The sequence below is a fragment of the Furipterus horrens genome, unplaced genomic scaffold, assembly GCF_987537825.1.
Source record: "Furipterus horrens unplaced genomic scaffold, mFurHor1.1.pri manual_scaffold_4, whole genome shotgun sequence".
Lineage (NCBI taxonomy): Eukaryota > Metazoa > Chordata > Mammalia > Chiroptera > Furipteridae > Furipterus > Furipterus horrens.
The window spans coordinates 85,233,440-85,259,280 of NW_028327174.1; the positions used below are offsets into that span (position 1 = coordinate 85,233,440).

The 25,841-nt window shown below is 39.8% G+C and overlaps 1 protein-coding gene across 4 annotated transcripts in view; it reads left to right on the plus strand.

The window, feature by feature from the left end:
• XPO4 (exportin 4) overlaps positions 1-25,841 on the plus strand; it is a 126,653-nt gene that overhangs the window by 23,215 nt on the left and 77,597 nt on the right. For 3 of the 4 annotated variants that reach the window (XM_090273687.1, XM_090273684.1, XM_090273686.1), the window contains 3 exons: positions 3,412-3,517; positions 11,034-11,175; positions 16,212-16,350. In XM_090273687.1, coding sequence (XP_090129813.1) covers positions 3,424-3,517; positions 11,034-11,175; positions 16,212-16,350 — 375 coding nt within the window. In that variant the 5' untranslated portion in view covers positions 3,412-3,423. Of the gene's footprint in view, positions 1-3,411; positions 3,518-10,767; positions 10,924-11,033; positions 11,176-16,211; positions 16,351-25,841 lie in introns of those variants that run through there. The other variant, XM_090273685.1, reaches the window with a different exon arrangement.

Below are 25,841 nucleotides of genomic sequence, written 5' to 3' on the forward strand. Positions count from 1 at the left end.
TGGAGGCATAGACAGACATGCTGCATCTCCCTCCACAACTAAGAAAGAATACAACTACCTCAAAACTAGAAACAATCAGAAGTTCCAGAAAATCAGACTGCATGGAAGTCCAGCAAACAAAGATATAAAGAAGAAATACTCATCCAGACAGGTAGGAGGCACGGAGCTGGGACAGAGAGAACGCGGTGTGGTGGTGGCAGCGGCAGCGGCGGCGGCGGCGGCGGCAGCAGACTGGCAGAAAGCGCAGTCACACGTTTTAAAAAAATCAGGAGGGACACCTGGGGAGCGTTCCCAGCTCCTCACCGAACCTCGCAGCTCACGGTTCCAGCACCAGGGAGAATCAAGCCTCATTGCTTCTGACTGTGCAGACCAGTGAGGGTTGGGGTGGAGGCAGAAACTGCTGGTCTCAGCAGAATCCACTTTTTTAAAGGGCCCCCCACGGTCCTAGAACGTCCGCAGACCCACGAACTCTGGGAACAATGACCAGGGCAACAACTAGAGGGGCGCCAGTCTAGTGCAGAAGTGAGAGAGTTACCTGGAAAAGGGGCGAGCGCTGGGCAAGCGGCATTGTTCCCTTTCGGACCCCTCCCCCACACATAGCGCCACAACGTGGTGAAACAGGTCGCCCTGTACTGACAAATCCCTAAGGCTCTGCCCCTTACAACGTAACAGGAGCGACAGCCCTACCTGGGAAGCGGAAGCTAACAAACACAGGAGCCTGTTAGAATGAGGAGACAGAAAAATATGGCCCCAAAGGGGGAATGGATCAAGGTTCCAGTGGTAGAACTAAGCGACTGAAGAGATAGCCAACATAACAGATGAAGAGATAGACAACCTAACAGAAACAGAATTCAAAACACTGGTGATAAAGATGCTCCCAGGCTTGACAGATATGCTTGAGTACGGCAAATGCATAAGAGAAGAAGTGAAGGCTATGCTAAGTGAAATGAAGGAAAATCTACACAAAACCACAAAAACCAATGGTGAAGGGAAGGAAACTGGGGTTCAAATCAATAATTTGGAACATAAGGAAGAAAAAGTCAACCAGTGCAGAACGAGGAAGCAAGAATTGAAAAAAATGAGGAAAATTTCCCAAAATTTGTGAAAGAGATGGACATACAGGTCTGGGAAGCAAGGAGGGTCCTGGGTGAGCTGGACCCAGAGGGGACCACACCAGGACGCATCATGATTGAGATGCCAAAGGTGAAAGATAGAGAGTCCTGGGGGCAGCAAGAGAGAGGCAGAGAGTTGCCTACAGGGGGCTGCCTATAGGACTATCAACTGATTTCTCAGAGGACACTCTGCAGGCAGGCAGGGACTGGCAAGCAGTATTCAATGTGATGAAAAAGCAACCTGCCACCAGGGTTCCTCTATCCAGCAAAGCTGTCATTTGGAATGGAAAGGCACATGAAGTGCTTCCCAGACAAGATGAAGCTAAACAATTAGTTCATCATCACTAAGGCATTATTATATGAAATGTCAAAGGGACTTACTTAAGAAAAAGAAGATCAAAACTATGAACACTAAAATGACAACAAACTCACAATTATCAACAACTGAATCTAAAAAATAAAGACAGAATCCAACTAAGCAAACCAGAATAGGAACAGAATCATAGGTATGGGGATCATTTGGAGGGTTATCAGCTGGGAGTGGGGAAGGAGAGAAATGGAGATATGGTGCAGGGATTAAGAAGCATAATCGGTTGGTACAAAATAGACGGGGGGGGGTAGTTAAGAATAATATAGGAAAGGGTAAAGCCAAAGAACTTATATGTACGACCCATGGACATGAACTAAGGGGGGTGGGATTGCTGGAGGTAAGGGGGGTACTGGGCAGAGGGGAGCAAAGGGGAAAAAAGTTGGAACTACTGTAACAACATAATCAATTAAATATACCTAAAAAATTTTTGAGTTTTGTTTTTGCTAAACAATGCTAAAAAAAATTGTTTTGAAGGCAGGGCTTGAATTATCAATTTTGATCCAATATTTAATTTTAAAAAATGGGGAAGAGATTATGGCCAAAAAAGTAGTAGTTAACTTTCACCCCACCCTTGAAACTCTAGCCAGGGACATGAAAATCACCCACATTCCACTTAGTGCCCGATATTCAGATGGTGGCACACTCTTGCCCCATTGGACCACCCTGAAGGCATGGGGCAACAGGTGCCAGTTTTAGCTCTAAGTAGGTTATTCAGACAGATAAACTGGTGGGCTAAAGTCCAGAAATTCCAGGTTTTCTGTCCTTTGGCTGACCATATACAAACTGTCATAAGCTTGTAAAATTTAAGGCGGGGTGGGGAAGGCCATAAGAGGAGGAGGTTGGCAGGAGAAGAGAAACTCAAGCTTTCTCCTGGGGTTGTGACTCTGGATATAGATTTCAAGAGGTTGTGATAGGTGGATTCTAGGTTTCCTGTAAGAAAATCATCCCTTGCAAGGAGGAGCTGAGATGTGCCATGCAGAATAGTTCTTCCTGCAGAGGGCCCTGGAGACAGGACAGTGCAAGGAGGTTCTCCTAGTTCCATGAAGGAAGATAGAAGGCTGAGGGAGAATCCTGAGGTGTCAGCCATATATGAGACTGGTACACACGGAAAGACTGGAAAGCCATTTGGGAACCCTCAGAACCAACTCCCACCAGCATACACTGGCTGTGCAATGGCTGTGCAATGTGCTGTGAACTAAGTTAAGTTAGTGGCCGTAACCTAGGAAAGAGACCTACAAGAAGCAGAAAGTATTAAGAGAATATTCCAAAGATCTCATTCCAAAGATGGTATTTTCATATATATATTTAAAGTTAAGAAAAATAAAACGGATTCAAACCATGCCATGTGATAAAAAGCAAAAGAAGAAATTAAAATGAGACCTCTGTGTCTGCTGTTGTAGTCACAACTTAAGTATCATAATTAGCTTCTTTCTTTTATTTTGGAAGAGAAGATGTAAAAGTTTTGTTCATTCAAAAGGCAAGTGTAACCACTTTTAAAAACTCAAAGGCAGGGACAGACTAGGAAAGGAAAGTAACTTTGGATTTAGTTACACCAGTTCTGAAAAATTTTGAACTTGGTCAAGTTAGATGGAGTGTGTATTTTGGAATAAAAGGCAGTAAATTAGCTGTGTTTTAAAAAATACAAAAACATGTTAGATAAGTATATTTCTAAAATGCAGGTAACTAAAGGATTCTGACCCAGACCTTGCTTGCCAGGAATTCCTTCCGTTTTCCTGAAACCATGCTTTAAATATTTATTTTGAAGTTTCATATTAATAGTTCCTAAAAAATAAGAATAATAAAGAATCTATGTTCCTGTTGCCCACTAAAATTGAAAGTATTTTCTCATTGTGAATAGAAGGGTTGCTGTTGTTTAACCGTTCTTATTGAACACGTGTACTCTATTTTTTGTTTCTCTTAACTGTCAAGGCGCCACCTTCCATGGTCAACAGTGAGCAACGCCAGCATGCAGAGCACATATTCTTATCATTTAGAAAATCCAAGTCACCATTTGCAGTTTGCAAGCATATTTTGGGTAAGTACTCACTTTTAAAATATTTTTGCATAATCACTTCTAGTTTTTCTGTCTTGAATGTTAGATATTTTTAATTGCTTTTAAAATAAGCAAGTTTATACAATTATAATTTTTCATTAATAATCATTCTACTGAAGTGGCTTCAAAGGTATCTCATATAGCCAGACAGAAAAACTTTTTTAACTTTGGATTTTCCTCAGCGAGATACAGTGTTTAATCATTTGTTTTATTATTGATTCTAATTTGAAGGCTGTTAAGAGTGGGGGAAAACATCTAATATTTTAAAAATTGTTTTCAAATGTGATATCATTTATTATAGGAAATTACTATATCTTATCCCAGTATTTTAAAATTTAGATTGTTTTTGAAGCTTTCTACAATTCCTTTTTAAAACCGTGTGTTTTGTACTCAGCTTGCTTAGTGAATATTAGTCAGTTCTGTGTAGGCTATCACTGTATCTCCTAAAATGAAGCATTGATTTTTACTCTGGTAAAAAAAAGTTTTATGAGTACTTTATATCTGACATATGTACAGAAATTATCTCTTTCCAAAGATGGTATTTTCTGATGTATGTATATAGTCTTCTGCCTCTTAGGTATTTTATAACCTTGGCTCACTCTTTCTTTTTTAATTGGAGCCATTTTTTGTCATATATATTTAAGTCTCTGAAATGCTGTTATTCATCACCACAGAATTGGTTAGTTGAGTATTAGGAACTAAAATATCTGGCCTTTCTATCTTGTGCTTTGCCTTATCTGTTAGACACCTGTACTCTTGTTTCCAGATTGAAATCTCCCACAATTAAAGTTAATATGTAAAAATGCTCTACATATATGGGATTATAAATGAGAGTTGTTAGAATAATTGGGGTGGAAAAGCTCTGGGTAGACAGTGGGAGGTGCCAGTGCCAGTGGTATCTGCTGCATGTTGTCACCTTGAGGAGTCAGCCTCTCTGAGTCACTGTTCCCATTTCTCACCTGTGAAATGGAAACAGTGACGTCATGTTCCTTCATAGATTCAGCTGTCTTGAGTTGTTGGGTGGTGCATATGTCGTAACAACGTAGAAAACCACTTTGTAGACAGTTGGGTAAATGTCATGGCCCCTTTACCTTATATCAAATGAATTTTTAAAAGTATGACAAGCTTAAAAAAATGCTATTTTTTGTTTGCAAGGAGCTAGCAGTGGTGGTGAAAGTGGCTCTCTCCCACCCAGGAGGTAGATCTCATTGTTAAAGGAGCAGCTTTAATAACCACCTTTTAAATTCCAAAAGGGGACGTTTTGAAAACTTTTTTTTGAGTGTCGAATTTGTTTCTGGCACTAAGAAAATTTATTGTATGCCTGTGAAGAATATTTAACTCAGAGCTATTAAAAGAAGCAGAACTAAACACCAGCCTTAAGAATGTAAGGGAGGCTTACTTCATCCTTCATCCTTACTGCCTGGAAATTGCTCAGCATTAATGGATTTAGAAAATCATTGTGTTAAACTGGCACCTAAAACTAATCTGGGAATGGTTACATTAACTAGGTTCCATCATGTTTCATCTGCCTTCCTGTTGTAATTCAGTTGTCGTTCTGTACTAGGCGAGAAGAAGTTGGTCTTAGTTATAAGTATTTTATTAGAGTGTATTTGTTTATACCACTCTTTCTTTTTTCGAGTATGTATTTATTAAGTATTGTTGCTTTGTTATGATATGAGCTTGTTTTGGAAAACTTGTTTTTCTGGTAAAAATTTTTAAAGAAGAATATTGCCAGTTCCAGTTGTGCTTCTAAAATCAGTTTGGGTTTTGATACATAAACTATTTAAAAGCCCGAGTGCATATATTACAGTCATTAATGTACTGCCAAGCCCTGTGTTACATTAATGTTACACCTAAATTTAACAGAATATCTTTAACTCCGTCCTCGGTTGCCACCAGCACAGAAGGGTTAATTCCTCTAAGAAGACTTCTCATGCAAGTGGCAGTCAGTCACAATTCAGAATTTTCACATTCTTGTTTAGGGATTTTATGTCATTTTTGTAGAATGTCTGGGTAATACAGTCTGATAAAGGGGAAACTTTCTCCTTGATGCTTCTCTTTTTTGGCCTCTTAAAATTCTTCCTTTCCCCTTCTCACTTAAGTTTTATTATGTTTCTTGTTTTTCCTCATTATCTTGTCTTATTCTTTTGTTTACATTCTAGTTTTAATTTTTTCACTCTTTTCTGTGTATGCACACACCTGTGTGCATGTGCATGTTGCATGCTTGTGCATTGTGTCAGGAGCACTCTCAGGTGTCTTTGGCACTTAGGAATTTTCTAGGTTTGTAGGATGAAATGTTCCTTCATAAAAACTGCCTTCTCTTCTTGTTCAAGAACTATTAACCCTGGCTGGTGTGGCTCAGTGGCTTGGGCGCTGGCCTGAGAATCAAAAAAAAAAGGTCGCCGGTTCGATTCCCAGCGAGGGCACATGCCTGGATTATGGACCAGGTCCCCATTTAGGTGCATGTGAGAGGCAACTGATGATGTATCTCTCGTTGCATGTTTCTCTCCCTCTCCTTGCACTTGTCACTCCCTCCCTGTCTTTCTAAAAGTAAATAAATAAAAAATCTTAAAAAAAAACAAAAAACAAAATATTATACTCCCAGACAGTGAGGGACTGGTTCAGCACTCTTGGAGGTAACTTTGTGACATTCTTTTGTTTTTCTCTCAGGGAAAAATGGATTTCTTTCATTTGTTATCTCAGAAGTAGCCAAAATAAAACCAAAGGAAATGAGAGACTTATTGTAGGGTGGTGTTCATGTGTGTCTATCATTAAGTACACTTGGGGGCTTACACCACGTGTACTTTAAGGCCAGGGAGGTGATTGTTGTCACTGACATCAGGGCTTGACTACTGGGGTTTTCTTTTTTAAAAAAATATTTTCTGATCAGAATGTAGTACAGTATTTCCTCACTTATCACGGATATTACATTCTAGACCCCCTCCCCCTGCGATAGGTGAAAATCCACAAAGTAGGAACCTTACATTTATTTTAGTATTTATATATATTTTAAGGCTTTATAAACCCTTCCCACACACTTATAAACCATTCCCAGTCCCTTATTAACCTTTCCCACTCCCTTATTAACCTTTTCCACACTTTTATAAACACTACTTATGTTCTTAAAGATATTCTACACTCTTAAACCTACGTAACTTTAACAATATATGTATACAGTACCACAAAATCCAGCGATATAGCGAAAAATCTGTGATAAATAATTAAATATAGTATTTTTTAAAATCCTGCGATACAGTGAGGCCGCGATAAGTGAACTGCGATATAGAGAGGGACTACTATATATACTTTTCCTCTCTTACATTTACTTCATTTGAACTTTTGTCTTCATGGGTCTGTCCAGTTTCAGATGACTGACAAGATAAAGATATATAATTAATATAAAAGTTACTGTGATAAGAAATCAAAGTATCCTAAAATAATTGGTCATCTGGGCAGTGCCCTTGTCAGTGGAAAGCCATTCTAAGTATTAAAAATTCCAGATGAAAGTGAATTCCTTGTAAAGATGTAGCCATTTCCAGCATCTCTCCTGCAGAGAGAATAATAAGCCTCATGTACTCCAGGTCCTACTTGCAAGTGGCCAGTGCTCTTGCAAGCAGCTTTTGCACATTTGGGTTAGGGGCGAGTGCTGTATGTGAAGGCTAATGACAGTTTTCGTGGGAAAGGGTAATTTACTAGGGTAGGAAAATTCCTTCTTTGAAATTGGGGATTTGGCTTTCTTTTTTCCAGATTCCTTCGTTCTTAGAGAGCTTCTTATGGGGGTAGTAATATAGAGATCTTCATTCAATACCCAACAGGAAGAGTTACCTTGATAACTTTGAATGTCATTCACCTTTTGTAATTGTCCCCCCAGCACAGATAGTTAGGAGTAAGCATGTTTCATTGCTCTTGGAGACCAGAAGATGCTTGTTACCTTCGTTAGCATGTGCATTTACGGGTGGATCAGTATTGCTCAGGGAACACACTCGTCACGAGATCTTGGATTTCTTTCTTCCTCTCTTGGTGCTTTAGTTCCTTTAACTATAAAATGCAGTTATTGGAGTAGATGATCTTTGGAGTTCTAGTTCTAAATTCTGTGACACCCTAAGATTTTGCTTCCTTGTTAAAATCCATAGTTCAGGATTTCAGGTTTCTCATTCTTAAAATTTTTTGTGTTGTAATGGAATATGAAGTTAAGTAGAAACCATCGTTTTGTTTCAAAAAGAGATTCATAATGAGATTATTTGAGTTACTTTTATGAAGCAGTACTGTATTGTTCCTTAGTGGATCTAAATAGATTTAGCTGGTTTCTGTTTGAAATCCTCTTCGAATAAAATACTTGTTTTTCTCCTGGAACTTTAAATACATCTTTTCATTATAAGTTTACAGTTTGGAATCTGTTGCTTTATTTGTTGATTAAATTTTAATATTTCTAAATTTTTATGAGTTTTGATTATCATCTCAATTAGAATTCCTGTTAAGATATCATGGAATAATTAAACGTTAAAAAAGTTCCAGTTTGGTTCCTTTTATTAGTTTTGGTATTTTCAAAATTCCTAGGTAATGTAATAGGAATTTACATTTTTATGGCTAATTGTGTCAAGATTACTTGTAAGATTTTTAAATGATTCAACCTTGAATAAGAGAGAAAAGGGTATGCCTGACTGTGTATCTTCATGCTCTTCTAATAATTTTTTTAATATGTTTTATGAATATGCTGTTACAGTTATCCCAATTTATTGTCCCTCTTCTCCCCTCCACGCAGTGACCCCCCCCTCCCTCCAGTTTTCGTACCCCCCATAGTCCATGCCCATTGGTTGTGCATATAGTTCTTCTGAACATCTTCCTGTCTACTCCACTCCCTCCTACTATGCTTCTTAATTCCTGTACCATCTCCCTCCCTTTCCTCCCTTCTCCCTCCCCGCTGACCTCACCCCTATATGTTCCCCATACCTATAATTCTTTTCTCACCTCGTTGCCTACTTAGTTTGCCTTTGTTTCGATTCCCTAGCTTCTGTTTTTGGTTGTTGTAATACAGTTTTCATTTTAATGTTCATAGTTTTAATCTTCCTTCTTCTAAACAAGTCCCTTTAACATCTCATATAATAGTGGTTTGGATCTAATGAACTCCTTCAGTTTTATTTTGTCCTGGGAGCACTTTCTCTGTCCTTCTATCCTGAATGACAGCTTTGCTGGATAGAGTAATCGTGGCTGTAGGTTTTTGCTTTTCATTCCTTTGAATATTTCTTGCCAGTCTCTTCTTGCCTGCAGAGTCTCCTTTGAGAAATCAGCTGATAGTCTAATTGGGACCCCTTTGTATGTAATTCTCTTCTTCTCTCTTGCTGCTTTTAAGATTCTCTCTTTATCCTTAATTTCTGACATTTTGATGATAATGTGTATTGGTGTGGTTCTCCCTGGGTCCAGTTTATTTGGAACTCTCTGTGCTTCCTGGACCTGTTAAGTCCAGTTCCTTCCCCAAGTTCGGGAAGTTCTGCTTCATTATTTTTTCACATAATTTTTCTAATTCTAGTTCTTCTTCTTCACCTATGGCAACCCTATAATTCGGATATTCGCTCTCTTACAGTTGTCCCAGAAGTTTCTGAGCTTCTCATTTTCCTCACTTTTTGTTTCCTCTTTCTGCACTGGTTGACTGTTTGTTCCTTCCCTATGTTCTGATTTGTTGATTTGATCCCTAGTTTTCCTTCCCTCATCACTTGTTTCGTATGTGTTTTGTTCATTTCAGCAGGACTAGCCTTCATTCCTTCCCCGTCTTGATTAAGTCCCGCCGTTATTTCAGTAAACTGTGTTATAACTATAGTCTGAACTGAGTCTCAGAAAGATTATCTGTTTGTTCATTAATTCATGTGTTTGCTTTCTGGTCAGCTGCATGATTGGTATCTCTATCATTATCTCCACCATCCTGACAGGTTTGTTTACCTTTCCTTCCTGGGCAGGGCTGTCACACCTCCTACGCTATCGGGGGCGGAGCCCCGTGCACTCCTCACTTATAGGTCGACCCTGCTCACCACACTGTGGTGCTTTGTGTGGGTGCTGGGGTCCAAGATAGATTCCTGCCATTCACGCTCCGCTGAGAGACCAGGAGCCGCCTCCTCCATCCCCACACACTCTGGGCCTCACAGTCCAAGGCAATGGGAGTCTGTCTTCCCCGGAGTTGGAATCGCGAGCTCATGGGTCTGGACTGCAGCTGGGGGTGCTCGCCTGGCGCTTCTCGCCTCCCCTTAAATACGGGTATCTGTGCTTACCACAGTCCCACCACTCATAGCTGCAGCTGCCGCGCGCAGCACAGCTTGATCTCTCTGCCCTGGCTTCATCCCTTCTACCCATCCGGACGAGCACCAATTGTTTATAACTTCATATGTTGGACTTTCATGTAGCTTTATTTTCTGGAACTTCTGGTTGTTTCTGGTTTTGCGGTAATTGTAGTCCTTCTTAGTTGTGGATGGAGATGGAGCATGTCAGTCTAGGCTTCCATTTTGGCTGGAAGTCTCTTCTAGTAATTTCTTGAAGGTGCCATTCTCTGCCTGGAATGAATCTCTCATGGCTTTCAGATGCTCATGTCCAGTGACCTGGGCAAATAACTTGCAGTCTAATCATAGACTTTCATAAATTTCACACCATGATTAATTTTTAGAGCTTCAGGAAATCTCCACTTTTTCTTGACTTTATTTTGACTGTTTCTTCCTTTTTATAATACTGTTTACAAACTGACTGCAGTTGTATTGGTGAATAAAAGAAAATAGAAAATTAAGATAAAATATTTTTAGGTATGTTAATTTTCTATTTTTGTCCACTCTGGATTTAGGTTTTAGTTCAGGTACTATCACTTGCTAGCTAAGGCTGGATCTTTCTAAGTGTAGCTTTGGGATTTTACTCAGTTTGATCAGTATTGCAATCAGAAAATTCAGAAGAACTTCTCACCTCGTGTAAATGTGCTTTTTTTTTTTTTTAATATTTTGAGAAAGTTTACTTAAGTATGATTGTATTTATTTCTGAACTTGCTATTGGAGATGAGTCATCCTGCTGAAAGCTTTATTACTTAAATTGAAATATTTGAACAGCGTGGCTCATCACAAATAGTAATGTTCAAAGGCTAGTTTATTAAGGTATTTTGCAGATACCAAGTTCTGTTTTGCACAGGGTGAGAATCTCTTAGGAAGTTTTCTGATTGCTTTATATTTTTATTTTATTTTTTTTAAAGCTGTGTTATTTTTTAGTTCTTCATGCTTTGGAAGTAACAGTTGAAGAGAGGTGAGGAAAGTTTGTGAAAATTGTGATCGGGGATTAGCTGCCACCTGCCTGAGGTGTCTTCTGAGAGGAACTAACCTCTTTGTGGTGCTAGAGCAAGGTCACTGGATTAAATAAAAGAACAGGTAACCATCTTATTCCTTGTCTGAAAAGTTCTGTTTTAAAATTAATAAATGCAGTGTGTTAAAGGGAAGATGAGCTGCTGTTTACAGAAAGTGTCTAATTCTCTCCTCAGAAACAAGCAAGGTGGACTATGTCCTCTTTCAAGCTGCCACGGCCATCATGGAGGCAGTGGTCCGAGAGTGGATTCTCTTGGAAAAGGGCAGCATCGAGTCCCTGCGAACATTCCTTTTAACCTATGTCTTACAGAGGCCCAAGTAAGTACACAGAGGAGGTTCTGCAGAAACACTTGTGCGAAGCCTATCCTTTGGAGCTTTTCTCATTGTTCTTCTTTAATTTTTAGTGATAGACATTGTGGTTAAGCTCTGTGGGGCTCATATTTTAAAAACCCATACATGTGATTGTAGCTTGTTTTCCTACCCATTGAAATAATTATTTTTTAAATTGAATTTATTGGGGTGACATTGGTTAATAAAATTATATAGGTTTCTGGGGTGCAGTTCTACAATACATCATCTGTATATTGTGTGCTCACTATCCCAAGGAAGTAATGATTTTTATTTGAGCTTCCGATATTGTTTTGTTTCTTTGAAAAGATTGTGCTGGATGTTAGGTTTTGTGTTGCATTTTGGACTCAGTTCAAAAGCCTTTGTACCTGTTCTTTTTTTGGTGCTTGGCAAGTATTATAAAACAGGTGAATATCCCTAGACGTGTGAGGGGAGGAATCAAGTATGTGTATAGAAATGCACGTTATGTAAAAACGATGTAGAAGAAAAAAGGACCAAATTATTTTAACAGTTGCTTTGGAGAGGGGCTCATGTTTGAGGTATGGGGTGAAGGTGAATTTATTTTCATTTTTATACATTGTAGTGTTTAAACAATTTACAAAATTGTGGACATTTATTTATTTATGGTTTTCTCTAATATGAGGAAAATTGTCAGCCACACCACTTTTGAGGAAAGATTCATTTACTACTTTTCCTAAGTCCCTTAAATACCATGCTTTCTTCTAAGAAGAGGCAGTGTAGTCTATGTGCTCGTTGTGCTGTTGGGTACTTTTTGCATACATGCTGTTTATTTCCAAGAACAGTGAAGAGAATGTTACATAATTAGAAATTTTGGCAATGAGGAGTGTCTACTAACAGTGATAAAACATTAAAGCATAAGTTTTAAAAAGAATTTAGAGCATATTGCTACACCTTCCTTCCTATATACTGTTCACTAACAGTCCCTCAGTTTGTAACATTTAATCATAATACTGGCATGATTTTAGCACTCAGTTAAGTGCTGACTGCTTTACATCTAGAAGATGTGTGAGTAAAATGCCAGGGTTTGCTTAGCTTGTTAGCATTTCAGGCTTAATGGATAATGTATTCTATAGATGAGTAGTTGTACATATAGATGAGGGGAGGGAATGGCTTATTTTTTTCTGGTTTTAACAGAATAAGACAAAATTGCTCTAGTCTCAAATCTTTCCTTTTTCATACTGGTTTTCTTTATTTAAATTATATTTGTTGTTTGATGAGGTCACTTGGGTGTGATACTAGCTTGCCCTGGAGCTGTTCATTTATCACAGTCCCTCCTCCTACCAACAGGGAAACTACTGAGCTCTGGAGAGCTTGGTAGACTTAAAGGTGTGGCAAATTTTGATTGTGTGTATATGTGTGATTTCTTGTATTATCCAAAATAACCTCACCCTTATATCATTTTGATTAGTTCAGGAGCTACCGTAGAGTTGGTTATAAAAAAAAGTCATACAGTGAACATGCACATGCCCTTTCCCTAGCAGGGGCTCAGTTAATGTTCTGTCATATTGGATCTCCCTCAGTGTATGTATATATTATGTCTGTACGTATATATGCATTTGCTCCTGAACCATCTGAAAAGATGCTGCAGAAACTGTGATGCTTCATTTTACTTATTTTAGTTTTTAAAAAGATTTATTTATTTATTTTTTAGAGAGAGGGGAAGGGAGGGAGAAAGAGGGAGAGAGACATCGATGTACCAGAGAAACAGCAACCAGCTGCCTGTCTCATGCCCCCACCTGGGGACCTAGCCTGCAGCCCATTCATGTGCCCTGACTGGAAATCAAACTGGCAACCCTTCAGTCTGCAGACTGGTGCTCAGTCTGCTAAGCCACACCAGCCAGGGAGATGCTTCATTTTAAACACTTCAGCATGACTCCTATGGGTATCATCTTCATACTCTGTTATCTAATGTAATTCTAATTTTGTATTCAGATTTGTATGAATAATGTTATTTATATACTTTTCCTTCTTTGTAGTTGTAGTTTTTCAATCCAGGATTTAATCACAGATTATATATTGTAATTAGTTGTCTTGTCTCTGTAGTCTCTTTAATATAGAACAGTCTGCCTTTTTTGTCTTTCATGACATATATTTTTATCTGGTAGGATGCCCTACAGGGTGGATTAGAGTCAAGTTGCAACGTTTGGTTACTGACTGCATAGGTCAAATACTGCAGGTTATTTAGAATTAGAACACTACCATTTTGTGCACAGAGTTTTTTCCTTTCTGTTTTTCCTCCTAATTAAGGTAAAATTTGCGTAGAGTATAATGCAGCTACACTTTTTAAAAGAAGCCGTGTAGAATAATGGTTGAGGAAAGGACTCCCACTCTTCCAATTTTAAATCTGTGACCTTAGGCAAATTATTTCACCTCTTTGCATATTGTTTTTCTGATTATAAATAGAGCGAATAATACTTTACTCAAAAGATTGTTGTGAGGATTAACTATTAAATTTTGTAAAGTTAGTTTATATAAAAATCTTGTACATTATAAGTACCCAGTAAATGTTAGCTATTATTATTTATTTTCCTAGTAATTTATAATGCTTGTCAATAGAGGTATTTAAAACTAGCTTTTTGTACATTCCTAGTAATAGTATTCCGCTTTATATGCATTTTCTAGTAGTAGTCAGTGAGTGTATTTGAAACTATGTATTGCCCCAAAACTACAAAAATTTCCTTTGGTCAACTCATATTCTTGCCCTTAATAGGATCTCTCTGTTTATTTGCTTAATAAATGGTTCAAGTCTGCTTTGAAGGAACACTTTTCCACTTTTCCAGTCTAGACACAAGGACATGTGGTCATTCATTTGCATAAATATCTAACAAATACCTATTATGTGGCAGGCAGTGTACTTTACCTTGGGACAACAGTAGCAGGCCTAACATGGGGGCCGATCTGGGAGATAATGTTAAAACCCATGGTAACAGATGCTTTGTGTAATAACAGAGAGGTGTGGGAGAACCCTCCTTAGTGATGACCAGCCAGGTGAAGGGGTGCTGTTCAGGGATGCTGTCTAGACAAATTGGCATCATGGTCTGAGCAGAAGGCAAAGCGATACAGAGGACTGAGAGTACATGACACTTGTGCCAGGAATTGAAGGAAGCTTAGTACATCTGCAGTTTTGAGTGTGTGTGAAAGGGATGAGATCAGACAGGGAAATGGGTACCCAGCCATGAAGGGCCTTAGGAGAGAGTGACCATATCCTTTATGTCCAAATGGGGACACTTTTCAGAGTAGAAGAAAGCAATGTTAATAATTATGCTGGATAGCAAGTAAACTAGTCCCAGGAAAGCTGGGCTGGGTCACACTGCTTATAAGCCACGAGAAGGAATTTGGGGATTTTTTTTTTTTCTTTTTTTTTTTTTTTTTTTGCAAGAGCATGATGGATGTAAAGGATATTATGCTAAGTGAAACAAGTCAGTTAGAGAAAGAAAAATACCATATGATTTCACTTATATGTGGAATCTAAAGAGAAAAATAAGCCAACAAACAAAACAGTGACAAACTCATAAGACACAGAGAACAAACTGAGGGTTGCCAGATGGGAGTGGGTTGGGGGATGGTGAAAAAGTGGAAGGGATTAAGAAGTACAAATTGGTAGTTACAAAATCGGGGATGTAAAGTACAACTTAGTGAATATAGTCAATAATATTGTAATAACTGTGTAGTGCCAGCTGAGTACTTGAATTATCTGGTGATCACTTTGTAAATTATATGATTATCTAACCACTATGCTATACACCTGAAACTGTAATTGAAAAATTAAAATGAAAAGGAATTTGTGTTTTATTCCAAGGGTACATGGTGGTTATCCTCTTACACATTCTAGAGTCTGGATTGTGAAGTTCAGGGTTGTTTTCTGATCCTTACCTTTAAGAAACAGTTGTGGAAAGTCAGCTAAATCTCTATGCCCTTGTGGTCTAATGGGCTTTGTAGAATGCCTCTGCTTGGGACCAGTGCTTTCTGCCACCCCATTGAGGAACAGAACTTAAAGATGAGAGTTTTAAAAAGACTTTTTAGCATTTGCATATTTCTATAGTGTTGTGTCTTGGATAGCTAGTGTATTGCCTTTCCACATTAAAGGAAATGGATTTAAGATTATAGTAGTGGTTGGAGGTGGATATTAGGTCAGGATTTCTCTGTTAATTGGAGGAATCTTGATCTGGCTCTTAGTGGGCTGACTTACATCTATCGAACACTGCCTGATGCAGCTAACACTAATATAGTGTTTAGTGTGCACTGGCCACAGTTTTGAGAAAATTTAATTCTTGTAACAACCTGCTACTGTTGTTCACACTTCATAGAAGAGAAAACTGAGAGTCTTTAGTGTTAACTGTTTTACCTAGGGTCTCATAGTCAGAAGGAAAACTCTGACTCCAAAAAACCTCCGCTGCCTTGCGGCATACCTCTTCAGGGGAAAGGCTAAGGGAGTAAACCCCGACAGAAAATCCGGAGCCGGAGTCCCTAAGGCGGTTTGACGTTGTAGTCAACACCGGCAACTCCTGCGGCGCACCTGAAGCCAAGCTGTATTGACTCCGTCTTTCCCTTGGATCCTTCAGCTGCGAAGAGAGGGGGGGTCTGCTGCATGGGCAACAGCAGACCCTCCATATCACCCTGCCCAGGCTCTGTAGCTTCAGCTTCACTGGAGAGGACACTCCAGCGTCATCGCAAGATGTCGATTCAACACGGGAGGAGACAGATACCGTGTCACTCCCGAGTCGGACTGCACAGCCATTCTCGGCGGTGCAGATAGACTCTTAAGAAGCTACACCATCGTCTCTCGAGACGGACGGCTGCCGACGACATAGTCAGTAGATAGAATGCGGATTTGCACCCAGGTCTTCTGGCTTTGGAGTCTGTGCATAACTGGTAGGCTACACTCCATTCAGATGTAAGTGGGGTCTTTAGGAGTTACAGACATATTGAGAAATTTTGTAGTGTTTTTATATAATGGTTTTCACTTTGATCTTTATGTTTTACAGCCTCCAGAAGTATGTTCGGGAACAGATTCTCTTAGCAGTAGCAGTAATTGTAAAACGAGGCTCACTTGATAAGTCAATTGACTGCAAGAGCATTTTTCACGAAGTCAGCCAGCTGATCAGTAGTGGCAATCCTGCTGTGGTAAGTGTGCTAACTTTTTTACATTTGTAAATATTTAATTTGTATTTTATACGACACAGATACCACCACAGCAACAGTAACTGGTATCTGCGTATAACAACAAGCAAGTTTTATTTGTTCCAGTTTTCTCTAGTTCTTTTCATATGTGCACATTTGTAGATAGAGCATAGTTCACTGATATTTGATCCTGTTTCCATGTTGCAGTAGTGTTAATAATTATTTTAATGGTATCAAATATTATAAGCTAATATACCACACTGTCCTTAGCCATTTCCCTTCTATTTCCTCCATTAAAATTTACTTATTTGTTTTTAGAAAGAGGGAAAGGGAAGAAGAAAGGGAGAGAAACATTGATCAGTTGCCTCTCCCACGCCCCAAGCCTGGGACCTCACCTGCAACCAAGACATGGGCCCTGGCTGGAAATCAAACCGGTGACCTTTTGGTTTGCAGGCCAGCGCTCAATCCACTGAGCCACACCAGGCAGGGCACATTTCCCTCATTTTAAATAAACCTTTGACAGCTACTAGTGGCAGTAGGAATGTTTGAATAAAATGTGAAATGATCTCTGACATAACAATTATTAATGTTGCTATACAATATATAAATATACTGTGTCACTGTCAGCCGAACAAATGTGAGACCCATTGTTCTTGATTGGATTACTCTAGGGAGCCTAATTGACTTGTTCCCCTTTCAATCTCCTGTCTGCCTTTTGAGAACTCTCTGTGCCTTCAGAGAGAATGGCTTGGAGTTGGTGTTAGTGATCACCTGTGATTCTTGACTAGAACAATTGACTTTTATCAGCTGCATGGTTTTTAACTCATGTAGAATTGGGATTGGTGCTACCTGGCTGTTCTGATTTTCAGGTGTTAAATCTTTAAACATTTTGGGTAGTTTTTTAATAATGTGAGACTGTACACCTTACAGCTCTTTATGAATTACTTTGCAGCTTCAGTGGTCCCTCAGTGAGTGTGTGATTTTAATCATCTGAGTGTGTGGTTTTGATCATCTCATTGATGGCTTGTGGTTAGGAAGTAGAGGTACATTTTAGGGGGCTGAACACTCTCCCTTGCTTTTCACATTGTCTTGGATCTCTTGTCTCCCCACCTCTTACCATGTACAAATGTGCACTCACCTTTGCTTCAGCCATCTCCCCACCACTCTGGGACCCCCAGACTTACCTGCCAGGGTCTTCACTAAAGAAACATGTAAACAAGTTGTCAGGACTTTAGAACTTCCTGTACAACCCTGATGTTGTTTGTTTTTCCTTCGGAATTTATCGGGGGGCATGTGTCTGTTCTTTTCTCCTTATCAACTTTACTGAGGAATAATTTACATGCATTACCACATCCATTTGAAGTGTACACTTGGGGACTTCCAGGCAATGTGGAGGTATAGGTAGACATGTTTTTCCTCCTTCCACAACAACAAGAAGGATTATATCTTCCTTAAAACAAAAATAACCAGAACTACCAGAAAGTCAAACTGCATGGAAATCCAACAAACAAAGATATAAAGAAGCAATACTCATCCAGACAAGTAGGAGGGGCGGAGTTGCGGCGTGACAGTGGTGGTGGAAGCAGCAAGGCAGTGGCTGTGGCCAGCCATCGGAAAGAGCTGTCACACATTATAAAAGCCAGGAGGGACCCCTGGGGAGTGATCCCAGTTCCAGACCAAACCATGCAGTTCAAGATTCTAGTGCCGGGAAAATAAAGCCATATGGTTTCTGGCTGTGAAAACCAGAGGGCATTGGGGCGGTGGAAGTAACTGCCTGTCTCTCATGAGAGTCTGTTTAGAGGGTCCCCCAACTGCTCGTCCTAGAACATCTGCAAACCGACCCACTCTAGGAACCATGACTAGGGCAACAGGTACAGGGGTGCCACTTGAATATGGGAAGCAGATGAAGTGATGGGAAAAGGGATGAGTGCTGAGCAAGTGGCATTGTTCCCTCTCTGACCCCTCCCCCACATACAGCACTACAAGATGGTGAAACTGGTCGCCCCACACTGCTCCACCGACGAATACCTAAGGCTCCACCGCTTACAACATAACAGGTGCAACAGCTCTACCTAAGACACAGAGGCAAACACAGGAACCTGTCAAGTTGAGGAGAGAGAGAAGTATGGCCCCAAAGAGGGAGCAGATCAAAGCTCCAGTGGGAAAACTAAGCGAGGAAGAGCTAGCCAACCTAACAGATGCAAGAATTCAAAACACTGGTGATAACAATGCCCAGAGAAATGATTGAGTATGACAAATGCATAAGGGGAGTGAAGGCTATACAAAGTGAAATGAAGAAAAATTCACACGAAACAACTGGTGAAGGAAAAGATGCTGGGGTTCATATAAATGATTTGGAACATAAGGAAGAAATAAACAACCAGTACACAATGAAGAAACAAGAATTCAAAAAAACAAAGAGAACTTATGAACCTCTGGGACACCTTTAAACGTGACAACGTCCGAATCCTAGGGGTAACAGAAAGAGGAGAGGAAGAAAAAAAAATTGAAAACTTAACATAAAAAAATAATGAAGGGAAGCTTCCCTAATTTTGTTAAGGAAGTAGACATACAAGTCCAGGAAGCACAGTGTCCCAAAGAAGCTAGACCCAAAGAGGGCCATACCAAGACACATCATAATTAAAATACTAAAGGTTAAAGATAAAGAGATAATCTTAAAAGCAGCAAGAGAAAAGAGGAGAGTTACTTACAGAGGGCTCCCTAAAAGATTATCAGCTAATATCTCAAAAGAAACTGCAGGCAAGAAGGGACTGGCAAAATATATTCAAAGTGATGAAAAGCAAGACTACTCTGTACAGCAAAGCTATCATTCAGAATGGAAAGGCAGATAAAGTGCTTCCCAGACAAGGTAAATAAAGATGAAGGAGTTCATCATCACCAATCCTTATTATATGAAATGTTAAAGGGACTTATTTAAGGTAAGGAAGATCAAAACTATGAACATTAAAATGAAAACAGTGAGAATTATAAACAACAGAATCTGAAAGATAAAAACAAAAACAAACCACGCAAGCAACCAGAATAGGAACAAAATCGTAGGCATGGAGATCATTGGAGGCATGTTACAAATAGTATACGAAAGGGTGAAGCCAAAGAACTTACGTGCACGACCCATGGACATGAACTAAGGGGGATGCGATTGCTGGAGGGAAGAGGGTTATTGGGCAAAGGGGAGCAGAGGGAAGAGAAATTGGAACAACTGTAACAGCATAATCAATAAAATACACTTTAAAAAAAGTAGAAAACCAACATATTAGCTCTACATTAAATGCTTTAAGAAATATTTTATTTACTGAAGATGGTGGAGGAGTGAGGGGAAGCTGCGCTTTCTGGCCCTTGAGACCCGTCTGCAGTTTGGAATGATTGCAGACAGAACATCTCAGTGAGTGTCTGGACACTGGCAGGAGTTGAGACTTGGCACTGCTGCATCAGAAAAGACCATCTGGGAACGACCTGTTTGGTGAGCATAGCTGAAGAAAAAGGAATGAGACAGGAATTCTGACTGGGTTGGCTTCCCGAGCTGCGACTGGAAGTACACGAAGAGTTTTTAGTGACCACAGGCTTCCCCAGAGAGGCATGAGGAGGAGAGTGGGTCTCTGCCCACTGGCAGAGCCAGGAGTGGGCCAGGTGGCATCTGGTGCTGAGAGACAAGAAACAGCGTACTGCTGTGTATGTAAGAACGTGTTTTTCCTTTATATTTTCCTCTTCTGTGCTACGGGGAGGGGAGGAAAGGTTGGGGGTGATAGGACATTCATGAGGAGCGCAGGCACAGAAGTGCGCTTGCCCACTCCCTCCCCTCCCCTTGGGGCGTGCATGAGGAGGAGCCTTCATCCTCTGGCTGCACATCCTCGTGTCCCTTGTACCCACCCCAACAGGCATAAGATCAGCAAGCCAATGGACGCAGGGTTGGCCCGCTGGGCACGCAGGAGACCGTGCGCAGACACCCCTGGCCTGCCCCAATAGGTGCCAGGCCGGCGCACAGCCCACTCGTGCCGCCCAGGCAGGTGCAGGAACAGCGGGTGGCTATGGCTCACAGACGCCCACTTCCATCGTGCACAAGTGTCCGGGGCTCTGCCCCAACAGGCGAGAGACCAAGTCCCGGGGCGAGGCTCGCCAGGCCTGAGGCTATCGCGCAGGCCACCGTGCGCGCGTGCAGAAGCACCCCGGCCGGCTCTAACAGGGGCAAAACGAACATGATGGCCACTGCAAGTGCGCGGGTGTTACCCGGGCGTGCAACCAACACTGCACGCAGGCACACACTGCTGCTGCCAGGATCAGGGACCTCTGGCCCGCCTCAATAGACCAGCTGTGGATCCAGAAAAAGAAGATGGCACACAAAGACTGAACTGAGTAAAAATTTTCTTTTATTTTTTTCGTTTAACTTTTATTTCTATTTTAGTTTTTTTATTTGTATTTTAATTTTTTAAAATTTATTTCTAATTTTAATTCTAATTTTTACTTTTATTTCATTTTTTAAACTATCTCTAATTTGTTTCATACCATCTCCTTTTCATCCTTCCTCTTTAATTTTTGTCTCTTTTGTTTAACCTCTCACACTAAATATATAGCATATAACTACTATATAAATCTAATACTATACAATTCCACTTTCTTACTATATTCTGCATTCTACCCTCTTTTTCTTTTATTAATAATGTAAATATTACTGTCTTGCGTAGTCTCGACACTACTTGCTACTATTATTAATCTATAATCCCCTCTCTCAAAAATCATATTTTTCCTCCTTAAAAACAACTCTTATTTATTCTTCCTATAGTATAAAAGCCCTAATCTCTCTACATTTATATTAATACTGGCTCATTTGCTGATGATAGTGGAATAGAGGGTGGGGGATATTTTTGAGGGTTTCCTGCCTGGGCTGTGTGTTTATGTTTTTAACAGCATCTCCACAAAAGAACTCAAGACTAAGTGGACAGAGTGACTCTTAGTCAACTAGCCAAAAGGAAGGTCCCACCAAAGAGCATCTGAAATATAACCAGACAACATAAACAAACGACATAAAGAGTATCCCAAGAACATCAGGCTCAGGAGATTAAAGAGACTGCACCACTGAAATCCCCAGATCTCTTATAAAGAATCTCATACCACAAAAGTGGAAAGTCAAAGCAGACAAACCCCAAAAAACAAAAAACAAACAAGAAAAATCCAACATGGTAAGACACAGAAACAACTTCCCAATGAAAAGAAAAGAGGAATCCCCAGAAAGAGAGGTAGATGGAATAGACATAGCCCAAATGTCAGACATGGAATTCAAAATAATGGTGGTGAAGAAGCTCAATATATGCGACAACCTCAAAAACAACTACGACAACCTCCAAGGAAGTTACCAACAGCTCCAAGAAAATTACAGGGAACTTTCGGAGAACTACACCACCATAAAGAAGGACATAGAAACTATTAACAAGAACCAGGAAGAAATGAAGAATACAATCTCTGAACTGAAAAACACAGTAGAATCAATCAAAAGCAGGCTAAAGGAAGGAGAGGAGAGGATCAGTGAGTTAGGGGACAATGTAGAAAAAAATTCCCAGACAATACAACAAAATGAAAAAATATTGAAAAAATATGAAGAATATCTAAGGGAATTACAGGATAACATGAGAGAAAATAATATCCGAATCATTGGAATAAAAGAGGGAGAAGAAGAAGAGGAATAAAGTAGCTGATAGGAGAAGTAATGACAGAAAATTTTCCTAACCTGATGAGAGAAAAAGTCATGGAAGTTCAGGAAGCACAGAGAGTCCCAATTAAGAGGAACCCCAAAAGGCCTACCCCAAGGCACATCATAATTAAAATGGCAACATTCCAAGACAAAGAGAGAATCCTAAAAGCAGCAAGAGAAAAACAGCAAATAACATACAAGGGAGCTCCGATAAGGCTATTGACCTATTTCTCAACAGAAACACTACAAGCCAGAAGGGAATGGTCAAAAATATTTCAAGCAATGAAAAAAAAAGGCCTACAACCAAGAATAATACTCTACCCAGCAAGGCTTTCATTCAAAATGGAAGGTGAAATAAGGAGTTTCTCAGACAAAGGAAGACTAAAAGAAGACATCTCCACCAAACCAGCATTGCAAGAGATGCTAAAGGGAATGTTTTAAGAAAAAGAAGGAAAAAAAGAGGCGAGGAACACAGGTACAAAGGGAAATGAATAAACACATGTCAATAATAACCTTAAATGTGAATGGATTAAATGCTCTAATTAGAAGGCAAGGGTAACGGAATGGATACGAAAACAGAACCCACATATTTGCTGTCTACAAGAAGCACACCTGAAAACAAAAGATTTACATAGACTGAAAGTAAAGGGATATAAAAAAGTATTCCAAGCAAACGGACATGAAAAAAAAGGTAGGGTAGCAGTACTCATATCAGACAAAACGGATTTCAAAGCAAGGGCAATAAAAAGAGACAAAGAAGGACATTTCATAATACTTAAGGAAACAGTCCATCAAGAAGATATAACACTGATAAACATATATGCACCCAACATAGGAGCTCCCAAATACATAAAGAAAATACTAGAGACCACAAGAAGGATATTAACAAGCAACACACTCATAGTAGGGGACCTTAACACTGCATTATCAACAGTAGACAGATATTCGAAGCAAAGAAACACCAAGGATATACAGGCATTGAACAACACACTAACCCACATGGACTTAACTGATATATATAGAACTTCTCACCTCAAAAAAGGAAAAATATACATTCTTTTAAAATGCACATGGGACATTTTCAAAGATAAACCATGTGGTAGGACACAAAAAGAGCCTCAACAAATTCAAGAAAATTGGAATCCTATCAAACATCTTTTCAGACCACAATGCCTTGAAACTAAAAATCAACCTCAGAGAAAAAAATTAAAGACATCCAAACTCATGGAGAATGAATAACGTTATATTAAATAATGAATGGGTTAACAATGACATCAAAGAAGAAATCAAGAAATTTCTGGAAACTAATGATAATGAACGCAAAACAGCCCAAAACCTATGGGACACAGCAAAAGCAGTCCTAAGAGGCAAGTTCATAGCAATACAGGCATATCTGAAAAGGAGATAAGAATCTCAAATAAAAAATCCTACCCTAAAGCTACAAGAACTGGAACAACAACAACAACAAACAAAGCCTAGGGCAAGAAGAAGGAAGGAAATCATCAATATCAGAGCAGAATTAAATGACATAGAGACCAAACAAACAATTCAGAAGATCAACAAAACTGGGAGATGTTTCTTTGAAAAAATAAACGAAATCGACAAACCTTCAGCCAGGCTCATCAAGAAAAAAAGATAGAAGACCCAAATAAAGAAAATCAGAAATGAAAAAGGAGAAATCACGACTGATACCACAGAAATACAAAGGATTGTAAGAAATTACTACAAACAACTGTATGGCAAGAAACTTGACAACTAGAAGAAATGGACAAATTTCTGGAAACATAACCTTCCAAAACTGAACCAAGAAGAACTAGAAAGTCTCAACAGTCTAATAACAAGGAAATTGTGAAACAGTAATCAAAAATCTCCCAGCACACAAAAGCCCTGGACCGGATGGCTTCACAGGTGAAATTTATAAAACATTCAGGGAAGAACTAACTCCTACCCCCCTCAAACTATTCCAAAAAATCCAAGAAGAGGGAAAAATCCCAAACTTTTTCTATGAAGCCAGTATTACCCTAATTCCAAAACCAGATCAAGACACAACAAAGAAAGAAAACTACATGCCATTATCAATGATGAACATAGACGCTAAAACCCTCAACAAAATATTGGCAAACAGGATCCATCAACACATTAAAATGATCATACACCATGATCAAGTGGGATTCATCCCAGGGATGCAAGGATGGTTTAATATTCACAAATCAATAAATATAATACATCAGCTAAACAAAATGAAAGAAAAACAACATGATCATATCAATAGATGCAGAAAAGCATTTGATAAAGTACAACACCCATTCATGAGGAAAACACTCAGCAAAATGGGAATAGAGGGAGCATACCTTTTTTTTTTTTTTTTTCAGATTTAATGTGTTTTATTGATTAAAATATTACATTTGTGCCAATTTCCCTTCCCTCTGCTCCCCTCCACCCGGTGGCCCCCCTCCCTCCAGTTGTCCCCCCCTTTTAGATTATGTCCATTAGTTGTGCATACAGTTCCTCCCAACCTCTCTCCGTCTATTCCATTCCCTCCTACCTTGATCCCCAATTCCTATATCATCTCCCTCCCTTTCCCCATTTCCCCTCCCTGTTGACCTCCCCCCAATATGTTTCCCATACCCACAGTTCCTTTTCCACTCTCGTTGCCTATTTAGTTTGCCTTTGTTTCATCTCCCTAGCTTCTGTTTTTTTAAACCAGTCCCTTTAACATCTCATATAACAGTGGTTTGGATCTAATGAACTCTTTCAGTTTTATTTTGTCCTGGAAACACTTTCTCTGTCCTTCTATTCTGAATGACAATTTCGCTGGATAGAGTATTCGTAGTTGTAGGTTTTGGATTTTCATTACTTTGAATATTTCTTGCCAGTCCCTTCTTGCCTGTAGGGTCTCCCTTGAGAAGTCAGCTGATAGTCTAATTGGGACCCCTTTGTACATAATTCTTTTCTTCTCTCTTGCTGCTTTTAAGATTCTCTCTTTATCTTTAATTTTTGACATTTTGATTATAATGTGTCTTGGAGTGGTTCTCCCTGGGTCCAGTCTCTTGGGAACTCTCCTTGCTTCCTGGACCTGCAAGTCTATTCCCTTCCCCAAGTCTGGGAAGTTCTCCTTTATTATATTTTCACTCAATTTTTCAAGTTCTAGTTCATCTTCCTCATTCTCTGGCAAACCAATGATTCTTATGTTGGGCCTTTTATAGCTGTCCCAGAGGTTTCTGATCCTCTCATTGTTGCTTCCTATTTCCTCTCGCTGCATTGGTTGACTGCTTGTTCCTTCTCCATATTCCAGTTTGTTGAAATGAACTCTGGATTTTATTTCCTTTCCTTCTGTCTCGTATGCGGTTTTGTTCCTTTCGTTATGAAAGTTTTTCGCTTCTTTCATATCTTTTTCCTGCTCTTTTGTGAATTCTGTAAGCCATCTGTTAACAATGGCCCAGAACTGAGCCTCTGACAGGTTTCTTATCTGTTCATCTGTCAGGTTCTCTATCTGCTGTCTGGTGAGTTGTGTCACCGGTATTTCTATAGTTGTCTGCCTCATTTTGACAGATGTGTTTTGTTTTCTTGGGCCGGCTGTCGGGGGCAGTGCCTGTGTACTCGTAATGACCCAGCGACCGGCGGGCGCCGTTTGGCGTCACAAATCAGCGACCGGCGCCTGCCTGTCCGCGACCTATTTCGCAGCCCTGTGGTGCTTTCTGTGGGGGCGGGGGTCCAAGATGGATTCACACAGTTATTCAGCTAGGAGACCGGGATCCGTCCTCCCGCCCCCCTGGGCCTCACTGTTCAA